We start from the raw sequence: 12,562 nt of genomic DNA, 5'->3' as shown, positions 1-12,562 counted from the left end.
AAAAACTCTGCCCCAAGATGCCCAAATGCTATACCATTACAATTTAGCTACTGCACCACCAGTATATGGATGATGTTTCTTCCAATGCAAGGCAATATCACGTCGAGTAGTAACCCATACATCTTGTTTTGATTTGACATAATCCATGAATCTCGCTAACGCCGCAGCACGACCTGGTTTGCCAACTATACGACAATGTAATCCAATAGACATCATTTTGGGAGATCCATTTCGACCTTCTTCCAAGAGTAGATCGAATGCGTCTTTGAGGTATGTGAAGAAGCCGTCTGGGGATGAGAAGCCTGGTGGCTAATGAGTGAAGAGAGAAAAGACGTGAATTCATCATTACACTTGGTTATGGTTGACTTTTTTGCCGTACGTGTTTTCGTCCACCCAAGCAACAAACCAAAGAAGACACTCTGCATACTCTTCTCAGAAGCTTACCACAGCGAATTTCATATCATTCTGATCCAGAGTATATGGCACAATCAACAAACCCTCTCCATCGACTTCCATCCAATAAGGTAGATCATCCGAGTAGGAGTCAGCATCGTATAATAATGGTAATCCCAGTTTCTTGTATTCGTCCCAAATAGCCCTTCGAGTGTTTGGTCCTACACGACCACAATAGAATCCAACAGGAGCAACACCACAAGCGTTTTTGATTGCTTCTATCGACATTTTTACGTGTTCTCGTGTTCTTCTTTCTCCGACTTCGTTGTAGTCAATCCATCGATAATCTAGTGATAGTGGAACGTTTTGGTTGTATATCAGGCAAAAAAAGCACTCCACGAATCATTCGCAATGAACAGCACTCGCAACACCACGTACTGTGACTAGCGATTTCATTCCCATCAGCATGCATGGTAGCAATAACACTAGGATTCATTTCAACAGCTTTGCCGACCGCATAGCAAGTATAGTTCATATTTCGTTGCTTGAAGAGACGCATGAGTCTCCATACACCAGCACGAGATCCGTACTCGTATAGAGATTCCATGTTTGGATCTCTTATTTGTCTTGGAGTTCCACCAGGAGTCTACATAATAGTGTTTGGCATGTGTCAGCTCGTGTCTGGTACTATCATAAAAAATGTTTTTGCTGATGTGAATGGATACCTCTGACAAGAAGACTTCAGTGTGAGTATCTCCATTGATAGGGCTAAGAACAGTAGTAATGAGTATATGCATAATAATCTAACACAGTTGGATATATATCGTACGAATTTTCGCCTCCCTCCTCATAGTTGATCACGAAGTTCACAGCCAATGCAGCATTGCCTGGCCAACTGACTTTGGGAGGATTGGCACCATATCCGGTAACATCTCGAGCTGGTTTGGCATGCATTGCAGCCATTGTCCTATAGCTAACTGTTTTCTGATAGGTTCAAGCACGCAAAGGGTCGACAGCGGAATCCAAAATACTTTAAACAGCTGCGATCGAAGCATAGGATACAGATGGCAGTCGCTGATATCACTAATGAAGATCAGGACATGCAGAGCCCTGTGAGCATGGACCAAATCGGAGCTCACTTAGCATCATTACGAAATCATGATTTCCCACAGCTCGCTTCCAACGTCTATCTCGATCATGCGGGAACTACTCTGCCCGCAAAGAGCCTTATCGATGCTTATACAGCAGATATATCGGCTACTCTATATGGAAATCCTCATTCATTCTCTTCTCCTTCGGCTGTCGCTACTGCCAAACGTTTGGCTAGCGTTAGAGCTAGGATACTAAAGTATGCTCTGATGCGACAATTAACGCTGACCTTACAGATCTAGAAGATCTAGAAGTTAACCGTCTCACTTTCTTGTAGGCACTTGAACACATCATCAAAAGACTATTCAGTCATATTCACAGCAAACACAACAGCTGCTCTCAAACTCCTCGGTGAAAGCTTGAACTGGGACGCTGACAACAACTACTACTACCTATCTGCCTCACATACTTCTGTACTCGGTATACGGCAATCGATTGCTTATGCTAGACGGCATCTTCCAAACAATGGAGACGTCAAAGCTATGACTCCTAATGATGTAGAGGCTTGGATATCTTCGGCTGATAGTAGTAGTAGTAATAGTATACAAGATACCGACCACGTGAATCTATTCGCATACCCTGCACAATGTAATTTCAGTGGAACGCGTTATCCTCTAGATTGGGTAAATCAAGTGAAATCAATCAAAGGCGGTTTACCGTGGAAGGTGTTGCTAGATATCGCAGCTTATTCGACTACTACTCCAATGGAGTTGAGTAAATATCCGGCTGATTTCGCAGTCTTGTAAGTATAGTGACAGCTATCACCAAGAGGATTAACAATTATTAGCAAAAGATCTCCCCTTTTTTTCACCGTCTAAAACCGCTAATTGTCTTCTAAACCGCTACTTGTCCATATAGATCTTTTTACAAGATGTTTGGCTTCCCAACAAACCTAGGAGCCCTCATAGTCCGCAACGACGCTCTCCCTCATATGCACAAACGATATTTCGGAGGTGGCTCCGTATCAGCCATATCATACAACAACCAATGGCAACTATATCGTGAATCAGCTGAAAAGTTCGAGGATGGAACACTCCCATTCCTAGAAATCATGGCTCTTCATCATGCCTTTGAGTATATAGAAACCAACATTCCGCCAAGGCTTGGTAGTAATCCATGGAATGTGATACGATCATGGACTGCATACCTGACTGATTATACGAGAGGGTATATGAAGAGTATGAGGCATGCCAATTCGTCGCTTGTGTGTAAGATATATGACCTTCATACTGATACTGGGGACAATGATGTAATACGTGATGATCGATATACCCAAGGACCCGTAATCGCATTCAATATTATGAAACCAGATGGACTGACTTTTGTGGGCTACTCTGAAGTTGCCAAGATGAGTGCCATACATGATGTTCATGTTCGTACAGGATGCTTTTGTAATCCTGGAGCATGTCAGTTGTATCTGGGGTTGAGTGATGAGGATGTGCAAGAGAATGCTGAGGTATGCACTTTGAAAGAGAATGAGGGATTATTGTTGGCGCGGTTTGACCTTTAAACATGGTGCAAGAAAGACACGGTACCAGCTGCCATATGAATGCTGATAATCATTTTTTCAACCACCTTAGATACACGGCCACGTATGCGGCGACGACATGGACATTGTAAACAACAAACCAACAGGCGCAATCCGAATCTCATTTGGATGGATGAACACACTAGAAGATTGCAAAGCATGGCTCCGTTTCCTCTCTAAATACTATCAACTGAATGCCATCGAACATCTCGAAATCCAACCACTCCGTCATGTACAATCAACTGAAACAAACTGCACACTCTCATCACTATCCCTCTTCCCAATAAAATCATGTGGTGGGTATACACCAACTTCTGAATGGCCGATAGGTCCCGAGGGTCTACTGTATGATAGGAATTGGATGCTTGTTGATGAGTCGGGGATTGCAATGTCGCAGAAACGGGTACCGAGAATGTGTCTTATTAAGCCTGTGAGGATTGATTTGCTGGCGTGTATGATGGTGCTGGAAGCTCCGGGGATGGCTCAGTTGAAGATTTATATGGGCGAGAGTGTGGAGGAGGCCGAGTCTGTTAGAGCAAGAGTTTGTGGTGATCGGTAAGTATTCAATGATGTCAACTACCTTTTTGCTTTCTTTAGCGGTCACGACCAAAACAAGCCCGTGTTTGTGATCACAATGACGTCTAACTTAATCGTTCATTGCCCTATGTTTAGAATTCAAACATTCATCGAAACAAGAACAGACGTATCGTCCTGGTTCTCCACCTTTCTTAACATGCCATGCCAACTCGTCAGATGCAACATGAACATTGAATCACGTCTAGACAAACGCTCCAAAAAAAAGCCCTACAACAATACCACTACCATATCATTATCATCAATCGACACGTCGCCTAAAATAGCATTTGCAAACGAGTCCCAATTCCTACTCGTGTCACTCCCAAGCTATGAAATGATTCGTGATGCCATTACGACGAGTAAAGAAAAAGATAGTATGGACGTATCGTGCTGGAGAGCTAATATCGTTGTCTCTGGGAATGGGTTGGTGCCGTTTGGAGAAGATGAGTGGAGTGGAAGGGAGATTGAGATTGATGGACAGGTGTTTCAGGTCCGTGTTCTTGTTGGCGTTTTCGTGATGAACTTTCTGTTGTTGTTGCGCAATGGCGACCAACAAAAAAGTCAGATAGTCGCCGTAAGTGGATATTCTTGCTGACACTTCAAATTGGCTTTAGGTTCAAGGACCATGCAATCGCTGTCAAATGATTTGTATAAATCAAGCTACTGGTGAAAGATCTAAAGAGCCATTCTCGACGTTAGCGTTGAAGAGGAAGCAGGAGGTAATGACCAACCTGTTATGAATGCCTCTCATCGTTGATTTTTTGCACCGTCTCGTTTCCTGTTTCTCACATTCATTCATCTCGCTTCATTCAGGGCAAAATCAACTTTGGACAACACTTGGCTCATATACCTTCAAAATCAAGCAAACCATACGTTATTCGTACTGGTTCTCGCATTCGTATCTTGTAGAGAAGAGATCGATAGATGTTTCGCATTCTGGACGCTCGCCTTTGTATATCACATTTAAATATACCCCACAGTAGTAGTAGTGATGTATTCGCAATGCTGAGACCATGTGTGTCGTTTTTTTTTTTTGTCTTTTGGGGTGTACCAATTCTTGTGAACGCAGATACGGCTTCTTCGTGAAGGAACTAAGAGAGACGAAGAGACCGAATAGCCTCGAAATACGAAACATGAATCAAAACGCGAATAAAGCAAAAAAAGCACCCCTATGCCCCGAGCAAAACCATCACTGTGCTGAGCTTTACATTATAATGCGTCCGTAAAATCAAAACGAAGCCGTTTCACACAAATTATTCGTCAGACAAATCAGCCAACGACAATCCATTCAAACCGGTCAACACATTTTTGGTGTTTCATGGGCCATCCGGTCGGTTTGTGTGTATTTAACAAAGAGTTTTCTAAACAAGGCAAGCAGAAGACAGGGAGAGAAAGTAATATAGTCCTCCAAATGCAACAAAATAAATCACATATCCTAAGAAACAGACAACAAAAAAAGTGTAAACACGTAGAGGACTATCAATGCGAACGGATGTCCGCGCACTTTTCACAACACCCTACAATCATACCTGGATTTGCTTAATAAGGAAAGCTTTCTCATCATTGAATTGCTCATCATCTATTACCGGAAGAGTCGAGTTCGAGGTCAATAGCAATCTCATAACACGTATGCCCCAGAATATATATTTTTTGCGCATTACCTGTTCGATCATTGTGAAAGGTCGACAAGAACGTGACCAACTTTTCCTTGTTTTTAGCCAAGATATCAGCAATTGGCCTAGCCTTGTTTGGGTTTGCCACAAACACCTATTCAGAAACGAAATGTGAATCAGACAGTGAACAAAAAAGAAAACAAGTACAGATAAGCACATGCGCTAATACATCTTACAATCTCTCCAACTTCGTCTATCTACGCACACTCTGGCTCACCTTGAAGACATGAAACGCTTCAAACTGTATATTTCGACTCTTATCTCTCAACAAATTCATCATCAGTTTCAGGTTTTCGGTGTTTGCAATGTATTTCGTCATGACACTGAAATTGCTTCGATCCAGTAACAGTTCTCCCAGTAACTGGTACAAAACAAACGTGTTAGGTGGTCATGTTGAAGTGAGTTCGATTCCATATCAAGGGAAGTTCAGTTGCAGTACAATCCTTTTTTTCGTCGTGTGCATACCTTGAGAGATTGCCTTTTCGTTACATAGTTTGATGAATTCAGAAGTATGGTGTATTTTGTAAAGAACTAGAGTGATGAAGCAAAGGTGTGGGTTACAATGAGTGAAAAGTGCCGACACAGGTCGATGGTATCTTTGACGAGGAGTTTTCCTTTTGGCGCTCACCTCATCGTATTTTCGACCCAGGAATTCAGCAACCATCTGTTTATGCCGTGTCAGGATATCCTAAGTCAAACAAAAATGCCAAATCAGCCATCTCAACACAGGAACAACAAAACAGCAAAAAAAATTGGACAGTCTTCATCATACCTTAAAAGTCGCAAACGAATCCGACGCAACATCAAACGTAGACAACTCGACATACGAGAAAAAGTACCAAAAGTGCGTAGACTCCAACACGACTTTCGAAAGTGCTTCGTGTCTTATGCATTCTCGTAGAATCATCCCACAACTTAGTGCAATGTCTTGGTTTTCATACCTTATGTAAAATACATGAGTCAGTGTCATGCGAAAAAAAAGCAGCCAAGTCCAGAGACTTAATTACCCATGGATTAAAGCAACAAGTATTTCCTCCTTTGTACAAATATATTCAACGGTTGGTAGACGAGATCCTATCTGCCGTCGTAGCAAGTTGTTGAATATTTGGGCAACGTCTTTTTTGGCCTAGCAGTTGAAATTAGTCATGTAATCGTATCATGGTGATGAACAAACCCAGAAAAATCATTGACTCTCTTGAGCGATGGTCCTCACTGTACAAACACCCTGCTTTCCTATGTTTACCTCAAAATCAAACTTGGCGATATTCGTAACAAGCAGCGTCAATAGATCAGAATTGTAGACTTCCTGTGATAGTTGAGCGACTAGTTCCGGTATTGGTTCGCTCTCTGTTTACACATGTTTTCAAGAGCAACATGTCAGTTCTGCATGATCTTTCACACATGGTGCATAACAGATATGTAGCGTACCACCATCTCCATATAGTATAGCCTTCATAGCAACGAGGTTCCTTGATATTTCTTCGTTGGACTATGTGTAGATAGTGTTTGTGTGTGTTTACGTGAGAATGCCATTGTGTGTCTCTGAAGCAAGCTAAAATATTGTCTTCTACGGATAGCAGATTCCAGATCTCCACAATCTCCTCTCTTCAAACAACCATCAAACACTCATGGCCTCCCAAAATGTTTTTCTCAAGTGCCTCAAATTTCGTGAAAGAAGGCGGCAATGATACACCTTTCAAAGTCCCAGTAACTCTCACGACCCAAAATTCAATCGCACGAAATTACATTCATTGAAATACAGCTATAGCTCTTCTACCTTTTTCTTGTCAGATTCTAACTTTGAGCAGGCCTCTCGAGTCGACTTGACCAGCTCCTGAGGAGTCCTCGATCTGGTCTTGAATAGGAAACTCATAGTGTAAAATCTAGTATAGAGATACGGAGTATCTTCTCTATGCCTCTCCTTCTCCTCTCTTCTGGCTTGTCTCCTTGTTAAGCGAGGTTGTTCGAACAACAGGCCTGGACACTGATTTCGACCAAAACCAGTGTTACGACGCGTTTTCGATGGCTTTCTGCATCATTCCATACAGATATGATGGCTATTGTATTTCTATCGTTGTCGTTTTGGGGACAATACACGTGAACATTAAAGAATTACCCTGTGATCTACTCAACATATAAATATAGCTTCTTCTACACCTTGTCTTCACCTTTGGGTCTTATTTGTCCTGCAAACTGACCCTCTGATGATGACGACACTTTGGTGTATGATTGGGGTATCTCATCTAGGCCTATGTAAACAACGTGTTAAATTCTTTCAATTGGCCTCTTTTTTTGCTGGCATCATGTTTCCAAGACAAAAACAGTCCGCCAACATCATCAAATGTACGAATTTCCTCCTTTTTCTCCTCATCTCAACACAACATACCATATAGATACGTAGCATAAATAACCAATCCAGCTCCCACCATAAACGTCAATGTAACAACAAAGTCAAACAAAATGACGGATGCCAGACATGACAGCACTATAGACAGCGATGTGGCAAATCCTTTCAGGATGTTGTCGGCGTATTTTACTACTACAGCTACGATTAGACCACCAGTTGCTTGACAGAGTATGGCAGCCCAAGTCCAAGCATTGTATCCGTAAAAGAAGCCGTTTTCGCGGACTGCTGCACCGTCCATCCACATGACTAGGTTGGTGATAGAGTTGAGTTAGGTATTCGATGATAACTCTGTCGGGAGTTGGTAAAAAAAAGCGGAGGTTGCGTATCTTAACCATGATGCTGATCATGAGAATTCATTGTGACGGCTGGTAGAGTTCCATACTCAATCCACAGATCACTTTGACAGCCCTGACACTCAACACTCAGTCATAACCCTACTAGACGTACCTCCAACAATAAACCCTGGGATAACAGAAAAGAATGCCAACTGGACATTCCGTAACCACAAGGATGGTTTAGATCCCTTTAGTACCTTCTCAAACCATACACCGGCCACACCAGACAATACACAAGCGACAGTGACAGCCAAGAGTCCAAACAATCTAGTAAGCGACTCTTCATCAAATGCATATCCATCAAGGAATCCTTCATCTTCATCAGTTGGTAGTGGTGTGACCTGTGTACTGCTGCTACTACTAGTAGATGATCCAGATGGTAACTGCACAAGTGCAATGCCAATGGTGAGTAGTATAAGCGACGTCCACTTCATCCTATTGAGTGTCTTTCCGAGCATGAGGACGCTAAACAATGCGGTAGTCAGGATCTTCATCTGGTAAGTGACCTGGAAGGTGGCAGCGTCGAGCAGGGTGACGGCGAGATACTGGAGATTGTTTTGTATAATGTATAGCACGGCGGGCACCATGAGTTTGATTGCATCGGATTGTGGGCCAAAGAAGTCATTGTAGAGGGATTCGAGAGTGACACGTTGTACTTTAGACGATTCGTGAATGTGTATGGCGAGAGATATGAGGAGTTTGATGGATTCTGAGAGGACTACGGCGGTGGAGGCTAGATATCGTGGGCCGGCAATCATGCGGGAGTAGCGCATGACGAGGACGAGGGCGCTGTTTTGGACGACGAGGGTGACGAGCGAGACATATTTGAGGTTTTCATTCTTGTCTAGATTATAATATGAATTGATGGATGGTTAGTATGATAGTGTAGTAAGATGGAGGCCATGAGAATATGTAACAGATAATGCTTTGTCATTGGCACCTACCCATTGGTTCCAACAGTGTACACTGCCTCTAATCTATAAGCTGGCAAAAACGTGTGGGTTGAATCTCCGACCAAACTTGAAGAAGGGCAATCTATAACACGATGTGCGATATGAAGAGAACGAGGGATGCCTTCAGAGAATGTGAAAGTGGAAGCGGGGCAAGGTTTTTTTCAGTGTGTGTGCACAATTTGTGAGGCTCATGAAGAGCATCAAAGCAATAGCAGATGTGAGGCAACACGAGTTTTTACGAACGCGTATCTACGTTCTCAGTAGTTCCAGTCAATATATTATATGTCTCAACACTTGGATTGCTTGTCAGAAAATCCAGTCTCGTACTTCATTGATGCGCGAGGCGAAAAAAGCGTTCAACTTTTCTCGGCCTACAGTGAACTCTGACACGTACAGATACGTGCCATAACCAGTAAAATCTACCTACACAACTGTTCAGCCTCAAGTTCCCGACGCCAAGCAAACACTGCACATCCATTTTATCATCAACTGCTTGCTTTGTGGGAAAAACAGGCTGGGAATGGGACAATGGGACGGAAAACACTTCGTAGACCACTCGTATATCTCACTCTACTAGCTGCCATCATAGTATGGCTTCTCTCTACGCGAATCATCAACTGGTTTGGATTCTCCTCCCCTCATAACAGATCTCAGCACAACGGAGTCCCCCATCCGCCCTCAGAAGCTATATACTACTCGGCTGCCATAGACGATATATACTCCACTGATCCCATCTATGGCGATTCCTTGCCACCCGGTAACGCATCTGGCACATATTCACGACATTCAACTTCTGGTTGGGTTGGTCCGAGTTTGGATAGGGAAGGTATTCCAATCCCTGCTCAAGAATGGGATTTGCCTGATTTGGTTAAAAGGAAATATGATCTGCAGCGTGGGAACATGATTGTCCTCGTTGTCGTCGATTGGTCGTAAGTGTCTTGTCATTGGAAGCTTAGATCGCAGTTTCTTGATTGCATTCCGATCCATTGTTGACGTTATCGTTCGTGTTAGGCTGCGAGATATGGTCTTGAACTGGTTGTGGTATGCCATGACGCTCGCTCACATACTCTACGCTGAACCTAACAACAACACACACATTCAATAGCCACGTCAGATCACTCAACATCCACAACTACATCCTTATCGCTCCAGACACCCAAATCAAAAACTATCTCCTATCCATTGGCGAATCAGTAGTCTACCACCCCGCACTAGCAACATCCACATCAACCCCAGAATACGACTCGCCCCAATTCATAGCTATGATGCATGCAAGACTGAAACTCATCCTATCCGTACTCCAAATGAACATGACGGTCGTGTCTGCTGATGTAGATAGTGTATGGTTGGATAACCCACTACCCTGGATTTGGGATTCGTTGAGACAAGCATCTGATGAAAAGGAGGTGTTTCCATCGAATGTGCAACGATGTGGACCTGATAAGGGGCCTAAAGTTGCTTGTGATATTATTGCACAGTCGGATATGGAGAATAGAGCACAGTTCTGTTTTGGGCTTGTTGCGTTCAAACCGACACGTAAGTTGCCATTCGAGCTTATATTGGATCGTTTTTTTCCCGCCTTGAGACAATACATTTCATACGTGCATACCTGCTCTCCGACGCTCACCAACCGCTCTCTCGTAGTCGATGTGTGGGAAATGTTGAGCAATGTATCAACCATCATGTCCAACGAACATATAAACCACACTGGAAAACAACATAATGATCAAGAAGTCCTAGGTCAACTCTTGACAGAATCCACAAAAGTGAATTGGAATGTGCTAAACACTCATAGATTCCCACCTGGTCGATCCTTCTTTGTATCAACCGTAAAAGACTACTTGTCTGGATCACGAATACCACCTATAGTTGTGCATAATAATTGGATTCTCGGCCACAAACCCAAAATAGCTAGGTTTGAGAAATATGGGCTTTGGAGGGTCGGTAATGCTGATGAGGGGTTGTGTTTGGATAGTGGATTGCCATCCAAACCACCACCACTTGTTGTAAATAAAGTAGTAACAGCAGTAGAGCCACCAGCCCAAAAACTACGTATAATCATCCTATGTAATGGTAATTTACCTGGCCTAGTATCTGCCATAGAGAGTCTAGCCAAGACTCATTGGGGTACACCCACTCCATCAGTAGACCTAGACCTCGTGATGAATCCAACACTGAATAAATCCACCATCAAGTCGTATGTATCCAAAATCAAAAAGATACGATGGAAGTCCGGAGACTTTCAGTACCGAGTAGGACTCAATTCTCATGTTTTAGCTCAACAATGGGCTAATTTATGGAATGGGAGTAGTGATGCTGTATTGGTTGCTGATGAGACGCTACGAGTATCATCGTCATGGTATGCTTGGTCTGTTAGTGCTTTGACTGCTAAATGTGGTGATGGTGGGAGAGAAGTTGATCGGAGGATTGCTTCTGTTATACCGGTTGTTACGTCTAGTATTGGGTATACGCATATGAAGCCGTTGAGGATACAGGAGAGGAGTACATGGAATCGGTAAGAGTTAACATCATCCGCTTTGTTGCCATTTGTTGGTTTTGGTCTCGCTCTTTTGCTAACCACTTTCCACTTCGCCTAATAGAGTATTCTTGAAACACCACTGGAAGCAATTTTACCGCTGGCTCAACACACTTCCTGAATCATTCGTACCAGGATTCCCATTCGCCACATATCCAATAGTAGGTCAAATTCACGGCTCAATATGGGATCGCACGTGGTCGCTCTACCACTCGACCTTTATGGGTGAAAAGGGATACTGGACACTCTCATCACGACCTTCATACTCTACAACACACGACGAAGATGCCAACACTGATGAAATATTTGCTGAACAACAGCTATGGAACACAGTGGAGACTGATTTAGCCACGTGTCATCAGATGCCAGTTGTTGATTACTGGGCTTCTACTGTATCGACTTCGAATGCTTTGGCGCATCGTGTGTACTTGGTATGGGGAATGTACCCGAAAGATAGGCAACGTATGGATGTGCCGCAATGGTTGGAGAGGAGTGTGTTGCTTTCTCAGAGCAAAGAGAGTGATAAGCCGGTTGTTAAGTGGAGTAAAGCTGAACCGTAGATATATGGTTGAGCCTTTGATAGTTTAAGATGTAAATATAATCATAGCTCATTGTGCGCCGAAAAAATAGATCACATTTGGGCACCGCCTCATTACACGTATAACAAAGCAGATGAGTGTAGATTTGGGAGCTTAACTGTTTTTAACACGTATTGGAGTGGGTTTCAGACGGGTTCTCCATTGGGTGATGAGCCGTGCCATTCACATGAAATCTTGGCTCAGAAAAATCACACCAAACACCTGCGAGAGCTCCTTACAAGCCCACTAATCAGACGATGAGCAGCACAAACGGCCACCCACAAGCTCCAAGACGAGAATCGCCTGCCACATATCAATCAAACTCAAGCAACACATCAAGGCCGATACATCAGGTAAACGAAAAAGTTGGATGCATTAAACGTTACAACCCAGGTTAGGAGAACAGTTCTTTTAACATGTTATGATTGAAATCA

At 43.2% G+C, this 12,562-nt stretch overlaps 4 protein-coding genes across 4 annotated transcripts; 2 read left to right on the top strand and 2 right to left on the bottom strand.

The window, feature by feature from the left end:
- Positions 1 to 36: 36 nt before the first annotated feature.
- On the bottom strand, positions 37 to 1,356 carry SmJEL517_g03981 (uncharacterized protein; the record flags this gene model as incomplete). The annotated part of the gene is made up of 5 exons (XM_031169909.1): positions 37 to 309; positions 445 to 740; positions 832 to 1,039; positions 1,119 to 1,161; positions 1,223 to 1,356. The coding sequence occupies 5 exons, from the start codon at positions 1,354 to 1,356 to the stop codon at positions 37 to 39; spliced, it is 954 nt and encodes a 317-aa protein (XP_031024102.1).
- Positions 1,357 to 1,457: 101 nt separating this feature from the next.
- On the top strand, positions 1,458 to 4,555 carry SmJEL517_g03980 (uncharacterized protein; the record flags this gene model as incomplete). The annotated part of the gene is made up of 7 exons (XM_031169908.1): positions 1,458 to 1,741; positions 1,820 to 2,284; positions 2,401 to 2,998; positions 3,123 to 3,625; positions 3,743 to 4,136; positions 4,261 to 4,365; positions 4,460 to 4,555. The coding sequence occupies 7 exons, from the start codon at positions 1,458 to 1,460 to the stop codon at positions 4,553 to 4,555; spliced, it is 2,445 nt and encodes an 814-aa protein (XP_031024103.1).
- A 517-nt stretch (positions 4,556 to 5,072) lies between these two features.
- Positions 5,073 to 8,834, bottom strand: SmJEL517_g03979 (uncharacterized protein; the record flags this gene model as incomplete). Its single annotated transcript, XM_031169907.1, has 13 exons — positions 5,073 to 5,081; positions 5,176 to 5,225; positions 5,308 to 5,413; positions 5,537 to 5,680; positions 5,785 to 5,850; positions 5,948 to 6,007; positions 6,092 to 6,260; positions 6,327 to 6,445; positions 6,563 to 6,666; positions 6,748 to 6,808; positions 7,477 to 7,568; positions 7,706 to 7,972; positions 8,174 to 8,834. The coding sequence occupies 13 exons, from the start codon at positions 8,832 to 8,834 to the stop codon at positions 5,073 to 5,075; spliced, it is 1,908 nt and encodes a 635-aa protein (XP_031024129.1).
- Positions 8,835 to 9,542: 708 nt separating this feature from the next.
- Positions 9,543 to 12,110, top strand: SmJEL517_g03978 (uncharacterized protein; the record flags this gene model as incomplete). Its single annotated transcript, XM_031169906.1, has 5 exons — positions 9,543 to 9,943; positions 10,026 to 10,055; positions 10,120 to 10,550; positions 10,659 to 11,529; positions 11,615 to 12,110. The coding sequence occupies 5 exons, from the start codon at positions 9,543 to 9,545 to the stop codon at positions 12,108 to 12,110; spliced, it is 2,229 nt and encodes a 742-aa protein (XP_031024128.1).
- Positions 12,111 to 12,562: the final 452 nt, after the last annotated feature.

This window comes from Synchytrium microbalum (genome assembly GCF_006535985.1).
Source record: "Synchytrium microbalum strain JEL517 chromosome Unknown SmJEL517_scf0024, whole genome shotgun sequence".
Taxonomy (NCBI): Eukaryota; Fungi; Chytridiomycota; class Chytridiomycetes; order Synchytriales; family Synchytriaceae; genus Synchytrium; species Synchytrium microbalum.
Note: the sequence above shows the minus strand (reverse complement) of the source record. Positions and strands in the feature narration are given on the sequence as shown.